Genomic DNA, 9,693 nt, shown 5'->3' on the forward strand with positions numbered 1-9,693 from the left:
ACTTGTTTATCCTGCTTTATGGGGACCAAAACTATCCTTGTAAGGACCATTTGACCGGATGCTACACGGTTAAGCATGAATTTGAGGATGAGGTCTTCAGAATAACTGGGTCATTATAAGTGGGTTTAAGTTTTGTTCTGAGTCATGGTGAAGGTCAGCCATGTGTTTTGGATGGTTAGGTTGAGGGTGAGAGGCTCAGAGAAGCATGATGGTAATGAGTGGACCCCACAAAGACAGAGATACAAGTGTGTGTGACTGGGTATGTGGATGTATGCAGGCATTCTCTGGTCATCTGTGTGAGTGTTTGTGCCAATGCTGCCCCTCTCACACCAGTAATTACACCAGTGTAACAAGATGTGCTCAGGTCTGCAGGATGCTGCGTGTGTGTGTGTGCGTGTGTGTGAGCTACACTGTCATTTCCAAAGCAACAAGTGCAGCAAAATCTATCGCCAGCTGTTATTAGCACAAACAAACACACACACTTGTACCAGAGTGTGTGTTGGTGACTCAGTGGTCACTCGTCTTGTCCACTGTTGTCCAGACAGCTTCTCTACATCCTCTCAAGGTAAGACTGCCTTTGAAACAAACACATATCTGTTACTGAAACTACGCTATTTAACAGTATTTTGCATGGCTCCTGCCAGCTGTTTGAAAGGTGCCAGTCCAATCTGGCCTCCGAATTATTCAGTGGTGCACCACCCTGTATCTGAATTGTTGAGCAGGGTACCAGCTCGGGACACAGCAACAATCCAAACATGTTCTGACCCATCTTGAGCTTGTGGCTTGAACTGTGAGTCATAATTAAATACAGTTGTATGTCACGGACTGAAAACTGAAACTGACCAAACGGAAAATCAGATTTAAAAGTTTAGCCTTGTAGCAACAATGAACTATCGTGGAACATTATGGGTATCATAGCATGAGTGGGTCCAGATAGAACTGATGGCCTTCTTACACTCACAGACTTTAGAGGTTATGACTTGTGTTTGTTGTTGTTGTTGCAGATGATGGACGAAGAATCCACCAAGCGTTACTGTCTGACCAACAAGGACCTGCTGACTCTAACACCAGCTGAGGTAGCGCATTTCTCACGCCAGGTCTGATCGAAAACCAGGTCTTGAATCATGGTTCATGGTTTTTGAAATGATCGAGGAAAAACTTGGTCTGTGCAGAACAAAGCGACGGCGTCTCTCTTTATATAGTGTAGGTTGGCGCGTGGCTTTAAATCTTTAACGGAAGCTTTACGAGCGCCGATGAATGATTGACTCGCTCCTACAAACCAGGTAGGACAGGTCTCATAGGTGAAGGCTTTACAGTGAAACTAGTGCCGCAGTGAGAACATGCTCGATTAGACTCGTATAACTTATCGCTAAATGTCTTTCATGACTCGATAAGCAGTGAACAATCACAGGTTTATGGCCCAGTAGAATTTACAGCGAACCATCGAGACTGTAAAACCATTTCGCTCCCAGACGTTTGTGCTGCCAAAATCATGATGACAAATCTTGTGCAAAAACCCTTGCGTTAACTGGAGGAGCCCAAAACATTTTCAGATCACGAATGATCGTGCAGGCGTAAATGATGACTTCATCGTGACGTAAGGCCCGTGGTCCCACTTTATCTGAGCCTAAACTAGTGTCCAGCGTCAACATGCCACATGTGTCGGGCTGTTGAGCGACATGTCATCGTGACATGTCAAACAATAAAGTTTATTTCTAACGTCTGAGGCCAAGCTCCGTCGCCATGGTTACGGTCATTATTGTTATAAGTTTAACAGCATCAATGACTGCGGAACAATTAATCTCTCTCAGACGAATGTGTCAGAACGGAGAAGAGAGATGGATGGAAGGAAGGAAGAAAAGGAGAAGAATGTGGAGAAGACGTGAGAATATGCAAACAGTGTGTGTGTGTGTTTAAGTACACATGAGTACGTGTGTATAAACTTCACAATGCTGGGGCTTTAAGGGAGAGCAGCAGCAAAGAGTTAAACACACTTGGCTAACTTTCAGTTTGGATGTATTTTTGATAGTTTTTAACCTCAGGATATTTTCAGTGGGACTATCTTACTCCCCACAGTTCCTCAGCAGGTGGAGTCGGGCAGTCGAGGACAAAGTTCAACCCCTTCAATTCAGCTTGTGTCTATCTGCAGGTGAGGCCGGCCAGTAAGGTCCAGGCTGGTCAGGAGGTCAGAGGGGTCAGTGTGGTGCCTCAGAGGAAGGCAGACGAGCCGGACGGCGACACGGCTGAGGTGAGAAGTCACCCATTTAATGTCGCGGATGAGGACGCGCGCATAAGTCAGAGTGGAAACTTTGATGGCAGCAGGTGACTTATGATCATAAGTTTCCAGTGTGAGGCAGATTCATCAGGGAGTCTATTTGGAGAACCTTTCTTCCCCTGATCTGATGGAGTTCCTGAACTTTATGATGGTCATTCACAGGCATTTTACAAACACTAATAAATGTTTGTAAATTTTGACTCAGCATTATTAATAAAGCTAAAAAAAAACCCTGCTTTTTCAGTCAGCGAACATTCGCTCTCAGCGATATAAAGAGCTAAAAATATTTTAAACCTGTTTTCAGCTCTTTATTGATCTTGAAATGTAGTCTCCTCCAATACAAAACTATCAGCACGTTACTGAAGTGATAATCGGTTTATATAATTCAATTAAAGCTCAAATGTAGATATTTATGTAGTTATTTTCTTCGTCAGATCTGCTAGTTTGGTTCTCTTAATATGCCATGCGCTTGTTTTCAATGAGCCCAATGTGGGCTGGCGGGTCTTGAGCACAGCAGTCTGTTGTTGTTGTTAACTACTTAAAAACATCTCCCATTAGACCTATATTGAGAGTCTTGAAATAAGATTGGCATTTAAAACTAAATCACATAATCGAATAAAATTTTTAAGCGTTTAATGTCATGACATAACTCTTTCCTTTCACAACATATGCATGATAAAATCTCCGTCACCTCTAAGGCTTTTGTCCTTTGACTTGACGGCCACTCACATCCGTCACAGTGGAATTTTCATTTTGCAAACCTGCTCCAGGGGAAAGCCACTTGAGAATTGGCGCCCTCTACTGTACGTTATCTGTGTGGCCCACAACAGCTTCCCTCTGGAGACTTTTTGTGTTGACCTTTTGTGTTGCTATCGTGGCACCAAACGCTGAGATACGTGACTAAGTTTCATCTCCAAGAATGACAGATGTTTTATTTTTATATTTCTGGTGAAGGTGCGCTCCACCGTTATTATCACTTGTGTTCAACCCACAGCTTTTCTTGGCTCCTTGGCTCTTGGCAGCTGCACCAGTAACCTGTAATCCCACGTTAGATAGTGAAGCAGCTCTCGGGTTCTGACTTCTTCACAGTGGCGTTGAGAGTGACCCATCTTCCCCGTCACTCATGACTCATGACCTGCCCACTTGATCATCAGCCGTCTGCATTGGAGGCCTCTTGTCGAGTCATAGTTTTATTTTGGGAATTTCCCTCACATCCCTGCAGATGCCGACAGACATGTGGTGCCCGTCCTGCATCAGCCTGAGGCACAGGTGTCCTCGCCCCCGGGGACTCCTCGGCCTCCTCATCACCAAAGGTAACCATGGCGACCGGGCTGGTTCTTCGGGAGGCTCACACCCTTGCGTCCTCCCCAGCCGTCCTGTTTGCCCTGTTGTTCGGTGTGGTCTGGTCCATCACGGGAAGTGAGTGTTTACCTGGGGGGAACCTGTTTGGCATCGTCATCCTCTTCATCACTTCGGTGCTGGGAGGGAAGCTTGTTGGAATGATCCAGTTTCCCACCCTCCCTCCGATCCCCCCTCTGCTGGGTGAGCCCCGGGCCGGTCCTCACACAGCTGGTTGGTTGGTCGTCTCATGTGTCTCGTGTGCCAGGCATGTTGCTGGCTGGACTGCTGCTGCGAAACATCCCCTACATCACCGATGCCATCTACATCGACACCCACTGGTCCGCTGCTCTGAGGAACATCGCGCTCTCCATCATCCTGACCCGGGCCGGCCTGGGCTTGGATCCCTCGGTACTTTCCACACACTCACGCTGTGTTTTTCATCTCTCTGACTGTGGCTTTGCATAGGCCTTGCGGCGCCTGAAAGCTGTGTGTGTGCGTGTTGCCATCAGCCCGTGCATGGTGGAGGCCTGCACCGTCGCTCTGGTGTCCCACCTGCTGCTGGGCCTGCCCTGGGTTTGGGGCTTCATTCTGGGGTGAGTGTTCTGCGTTTACACAAGTGGAGGCTCCTGTCACTTGACAAGTCAGTGTGTCTGTGTAGTTTTGTGTTGGCCGCAGTCTCCCCTGCTGTTGTCGTTCCATCCATGCTGCTGCTCCAGAAAGAAGGATATGGAGTCGAGAAGGTAAAGACCTGCAGTCATCAATGCCATCTGCCACTAGGGGGCGCAAATACATCGATCTTGCTTACAATTTTTTTTCTATATGGCTTTTCACACCTGCTGCTCACAAACTCCTTCACATTCAAATGAATGATTTATTCAAACTAGCTTGCAATAGATCTGATAATTCTATAATCCTTCCTGGCTAAACTTGTTGGGTTTGATCCCCCGTCAATACACTTCATCATTGACATGAGGGTAGACAATTTTTCAGTTATGGAAGTTGTTTTATTGGTTAATTGATTTCTAGTTTGTCGTGATTCTTCCTATTTGAATTCCCCTGCTGGTGTTGCTCAACAAAGCTCACTCAGTATCAGCTGGTATGTGGTCTTTGTGATGTTCTGCTGCTGTCATGCACTTTCTCTAAGTCACGCAGTTTAACATTCTATTTGCTTTAATTTGTGGCATTTAATGGGAGAAATGGCCTTATAAAAATAAATACATTATAATGGTACACTTTTCTATAAAAGGACGGAAACAGTGTTTATTGTTAAATGGAATTTGATGCCCTGTGATTTGTCCAGGGGAGGGGAAAAGAAGTCTGTAGGAGGCCATTTTGTATTGTTTGAGAAGAGTGTTGGAGACCAGAGAAAACCAGTTGAAAAGTGATCACGAAAGTGAATTGTGTGCTGTTCGTTTTTGTTTTTTTTTCTTCGCTATTTTTGGAACCCTGACTTGGGTGTTTTTGTGGAACTCCATCAAGTGTGCCCTCTTTGCAGCCTTTTTTCACTTTTTGTAAATAGTCAATGTTTTCTCTGCGCCTTTGCGAGACAATAGATTGCACCTTTTTCTGAAGGTTTTGACCATCATTTGTTTTGGACTTTGGAGCAGAACCCCGCTACAGAGGATGCCAGTCGAAATGCTGCTGTGTTTTTTTTTGTAATTTTGGTGACTGTCAATAAAGTTTGTGGTTAAATCCACAGCATTGAATTTTCCTTCTCCGTATGATGCTCTGGTGAAGTCCAAAAGAATCGAATGTCTGAGTTATGTTGTGTGTTTAGGGCATCCCTACTCTTCTGATGGCTGCTGGGAGTTTTGACGACATCCTGGCAATAACCGGGTTTTCCACCTGCCTGGGGATCGCGTTCTCTACAGGTCTGAGCACCAAAAAACCTCTGAGCTGCTTGGTTCTGCTTCTCATGTCTTGAGCTCTGCAGGCTCCACCTGGATGAACATTCTGAAGGGTCTGCTGGAGGTGGTCGGAGGAATCATTGCCGGGCTCTTCCTAGGTCTCTTCTTGTGCTGGTTCCCGTGTTCAGACCAGGTCTGGTTGGTGCGGTGGTCTTGGTGCTGTTGCTGAATTTCACTCATCCATGTTTTCAGGAGGACCTGGTCTTGACCCGAACCCTCATGCTGTTGGGTCTGTCCATATTTTCCGTCTTCTGCAGTCATGTTGTTGGTTTCGCCGGCGCTGGTGGTCTCTGCACTCTGGTTTTGGCCTTCATGGCTGCTCTCGGCTGGAAGTCTGACAAAGTGATTCTCGCTGCAATGAATTCTAGATGAATTGTCAAGTGTTTGAGAAAAACTTCTCCATCTCATGGTAGGTACCAGTGGCCGCCATGGTGGGGCGCTCCTGGGACGTGTTTCAGCCGCTGCTCTTTGGGTTGATAGGAGCTGAGATCACCATAGCAACCCTCAGTCCCAGTACTGTGGGTAAGAACTGGCTGCGATGGAATTTTTGGGAATGAAGCTGAATGTGTTTCCATATTCCATGTTCCATAAACAGTCAGATTTGAATCTCTTGGCCATGTGGTTGTCATATTTACTTATTCATTGAGCTACACTTTTATCAACCTTTGGTGGCTCCAGGTCTGGGTCTGGCCTGCATCGGCGTCGGCCTGGTGATCCGCCTGCTCATCACCTTCCTGGTGGTCCACTTTGGAGGCTTCACACTGAAGGAGAAACTCTTCATTTCGGTCGCTTGGCTGCCAAAAGCCACTGTGCAGGTTTGGCGGGTGCACCAGACAGGGGGCGATGGTCCGGATTTGACCCTGTACTTCTCATCTCAGGCGGCCATCGGCTCCAAGGCCCTGGACATGGCGAGGGAGGAGGGCAATGAAGCCTTCGTCAAGTTTGGCCTGGACGTGCTAACATTAGCCGTTCTAGCAATCCTGACCACAGCCCCCATCGGAGCGCTCGGCATCGGCCTGGCAGGTCCGCGTCTGCTGGTGCAGCAGGTCAAAGGTCAGAATGAAATGTCACACGAAACAGATGAGGGTGAACCAGAACATTTTATTCATCTCAAGTTCGGTGTGTGTTTTTGACATCTCAGCTGATGAGACAGAGGGCGGAGCCTCGCCGTCCAGTGGCCCCGCCGTCGGTCAGCAAAACGTTGCCTTTGAAAGCAAGTTGTAAGTGCTGAGCCAGAGTCGTCCCACCATGACCTGAAGCTTATGGTGTACGCAGACCACAAAGTGTGTTTGTCATGAATGAAACATTAAAACAAGGCATAAACATGTGACCTGCGAGCAAACTGACGCCTCTGAAGGTCAATGTTAGTGATACAACCAATGCTTTTCAATGACATTAATAAGTGATATTCGTCTGTGTGTTCATCATGTGTTTTTTACTTCAACTTCCTCATTATCAAGAGGTGTGGCCAAGCTCGATGGCATTCTGGGTAGCTGGTGTGTGTCTTCGATGCTACTCTCCACCCTCCAACTCCCTTGTCTTCTCTCTCTGCCTGAGGTAAAGTGTGCGGCTCCTCCACTCTCTCCTCTCATCCCTCTCAGTAACCCTGCGCTCCTCTATCTCCACCTTCCATCCTTGCTGCTGCTATTGTTTGCTAAATGGGTGATACGTGGTTGTCTGATACGCTTCCCTGTTCTCTGCCTTTGGTGAGTCCAAAAGCTCAGCCCCCTTAGAAGAGTCTGCTGCCTCTCTGGAGACGAATAACATGGAGCGATAATGTGCGGTCACTCCCCCGGCACTGCTGGCTCTCTGGTGCTGCTGCAGCTCCACAGCATCCTTCCTCTGCCTGGTCCTTCTCAGAGAAGCTTTCAGAGGTTTGTACCTCTTCCTGTACCACGCCACCAGGGTACCCAAGGTCATGAGCACACACACTGCTGATAAGAGGCAGAGCACCAGACTTCCAGCAAACAACCAGAAGCAAAAGCTCCGTGCAGCTGCCATGTAGCCATCAGTTCTACCAGCAAGGTGGTGGATCTCGCAGGGAGCGGTGGACGCAGGAGGCTCTTTTGTTTCATAACTGACCACTGATTCTTTAGACTGTGGGTGGGTCGGACCCGCAGTTGTTGATGGAAGAGCGGCCCAGGACACCGATGACTCTCTGCCTACAGTTGTGACCGGCTCATCTGAAGACTTTCCCAAATATGTGGTCTCAGGGGACCAAGTGTATATTCCTGTTGGGAGTGTCGCAGTAGTCAATGCAGAAGTAGCTGCAGTGGCGGCGCCAGTGCTTGGTTCTGGTTCGGCCGCAGGATCTGTCACAACAGGACACAGTTCGCCCTCATTCAGATCCATGACAGGCCGTTGCCTCAGCCGCTGAGGAGTCTGGCACGCCTGAGAAAAGACCATGATTTTTTTTTATCAAGGAGATGATGTGTTCTGTGGTGTTTCAGTTCAATTACAGTACAGCAATTGAAAGAATGGAGGCCAGGGATCAGACTTGACAGGAGGAGAGTGCGTGGTCTTACCACACTGTCTGTGTCAGGCTTGTGTGTAGCACCGTGCCGCACGTAGACGTTTTCGTTGTCGAACAGATAAATGCTGAAATATTTCAGAGGACAGACACAATGCCAGGGATTTTCTGAGAGGAACAGGTAAAGAATATACGGCTTCTTGTCGAACCAGCCGTTAGGCATTGTCCGGATCTGGAACCAAAAAGTCTGTTAGTTTCACAGAGTGCCACCTACAAACACAACAGTGGCTCTCAAGTGACCTTGTTGTACTCCAGGTAGAGCGTCTCTAAAGCAGTGAGAGGATGGAGCAAAGCTGGAGGAAGAGTCCCGATCTCATTGTGAGAGAGGTCCAGAACCTTGGGTGGGAAGACTTGCTCATCCTTGACCTCTGTATATGCGCAATGCAATGTTTCACTGACCTCCAGCTTCCCGAGGCCAGAGAAGGTGGCGTCACTCAGAGCCCGAATGCCGTTGTTGTTCAGCTCAAGCTGGGTCAGAGAAGGACTCGCTGCGAAGGAATCGTCACCCAGGGATCTCAGTCGGTTCCATCCCAGACGCAGCACACTGAGGTTGGGCAGCCGCTCTCCAGCGGGGACACTTGGAATCTGCGAGGTATCTCAGTTACAAAGGTGACGCGAAGGCAGCCTGAAGCTCTCTCACCTTGTTACCAGTCAGGTCAATCTCATAGAGCTCACTGAAGGTCTGGAAGGAGGACCAGGATAGGCTGGAAAACAGGTTCCTGGGAAACAGCAAAACCTAAAAACAAGATTTGTCGGTTGCTTCTTGTATGTCAGATACTCAGAGCGGAGCACTACCATGCACAGCCCGTATTATCGCTTGTTGCCAGTCCATCGGTGCATCTACTGAAGGAAACCTGATTTAGATAGTCATGTCCTGACCGTGTATTTCTGCTCATGAAAGCAGAACAACTCCAACTATCAGATAGTTATCGAGCACAGCGGGTCATCTTGTACCTGGGTTGTGGGTTCGAGTCCATCTGGTACATCACTGAAGCCTGCAGAGCTGCAGTTGACCCTCGGCCGGTGGTCATTATCCCTGTCACTGTGGCAGCCTTCAACACCTGCAGCCGAGCTGAGAAGAGCCAGCAGGATGAAGATCCGGAGCTTCATTTCTCCAGAGCTCAAGTGTCGCTCCGTCACTGGGATCCAAGAGGTTTTGTGAGCCTGTGCGGTTGTGACTGACAGACAGGAAGCGCATGTTTTCGCTGATACACGACAGCTTTCCTACGAGGTCCCCTCATCAAACTGACGCTTATCTGTCTCCGTCAGCTCCTCTTCGGCTGCAGCCTCATCCCCTACTTCTGAACTTGCTTCAGGTCCACGTCACCTCAAGAATTGGTTGAGCAAAAAAATAGGCCTTCATGCTGATATCTCATGAAACAGTTTAGACAACATCCGTGGTCTTCCACTCAACCATGTCAGGTGGTGTGCGGCATGTCACATGGCTCTGCCGCGGACCTGCTCCTACTGTATCATGGGAAAGGCACCGTGGCCTCAGCCACCTCAACTCTCACCTCTACACAGATCAGCTCGGAGCCTCCTGGCCACTGGAAACCCAAGATTTGTTCTGGTTCTCTTTTTTTATGCAGCTGTGAACATTCGTATTTATAGTTTAATTATTTTCTGTAAGTAATTCGTTT

At 48.1% G+C, this 9,693-nt stretch overlaps 2 protein-coding genes across 2 annotated transcripts; one reads left to right on the forward strand and one right to left on the reverse strand.

Moving 5' to 3' along the window:
- The first annotated feature begins 144 nt into the window (after window positions 1-144).
- LOC128755959 (sodium/hydrogen exchanger 9B2) lies at window positions 145-6,747 on the forward strand. Its single transcript, XM_053860074.1, has 15 exons — window positions 145-153; window positions 1,005-1,076; window positions 2,150-2,248; window positions 3,498-3,588; window positions 3,647-3,817; window positions 3,882-4,024; window positions 4,082-4,209; window positions 4,275-4,356; window positions 5,394-5,487; window positions 5,550-5,656; window positions 5,716-5,865; window positions 5,937-6,045; window positions 6,202-6,338; window positions 6,402-6,609; window positions 6,665-6,747. The coding sequence occupies exons 1-15, from the start codon at window positions 145-147 to the stop codon at window positions 6,745-6,747; spliced, it is 1,683 nt and encodes a 560-aa protein (XP_053716049.1).
- LOC128756173 (platelet glycoprotein Ib alpha chain) lies at window positions 6,622-9,165 on the reverse strand. Its single transcript, XM_053860460.1, has 6 exons — window positions 9,008-9,165; window positions 8,694-8,789; window positions 8,453-8,638; window positions 8,294-8,389; window positions 8,049-8,225; window positions 6,622-7,914 (listed from the first exon to the last, which is right to left on the reverse strand). The coding sequence occupies exons 1-6, from the start codon at window positions 9,161-9,163 to the stop codon at window positions 7,168-7,170; spliced, it is 1,458 nt and encodes a 485-aa protein (XP_053716435.1). The 5' UTR covers window positions 9,164-9,165; the 3' UTR covers window positions 6,622-7,167.
- Between the last annotated feature and the right edge of the window lie 528 nt (window positions 9,166-9,693).

The sequence above is a fragment of the Synchiropus splendidus genome, chromosome 3 (genome assembly GCF_027744825.2).
Source record: "Synchiropus splendidus isolate RoL2022-P1 chromosome 3, RoL_Sspl_1.0, whole genome shotgun sequence".
NCBI classification, from domain to species: domain Eukaryota; kingdom Metazoa; phylum Chordata; class Actinopteri; order Syngnathiformes; family Callionymidae; genus Synchiropus; species Synchiropus splendidus.

Excerpts from the sequence above, each read along its gene's own strand:
- LOC128755959 (XM_053860074.1), top strand. Across the intron at positions 1,077-2,149 it reads TGACTCTAACACCAGCTGAG|GTGAGGCCGGCCAGTAAGGT; the intron begins GTAGCGCATTTC and ends GTCTATCTGCAG. Across the intron at positions 5,488-5,549 it reads GGGGATCGCGTTCTCTACAG|GCTCCACCTGGATGAACATT; the intron begins GTCTGAGCACCA and ends TGAGCTCTGCAG.
- LOC128756173 (XM_053860460.1), bottom strand. The coding sequence starts at position 9,163 with ATGAAGCTCCGGATCTTCATCCTGCTGGCTCTTCTCAGCTCGGCTGCA. Across the intron at positions 8,790-9,007 it reads GACTCGAACCCACAACCCAG|GTTTTGCTGTTTCCCAGGAA; the intron begins GTACAAGATGAC and ends TCTTGTTTTTAG. Across the intron at positions 7,915-8,048 it reads AGCCTGACACAGACAGTGTG|GCGTGCCAGACTCCTCAGCG; the intron begins GTAAGACCACGC and ends GTCTTTTCTCAG.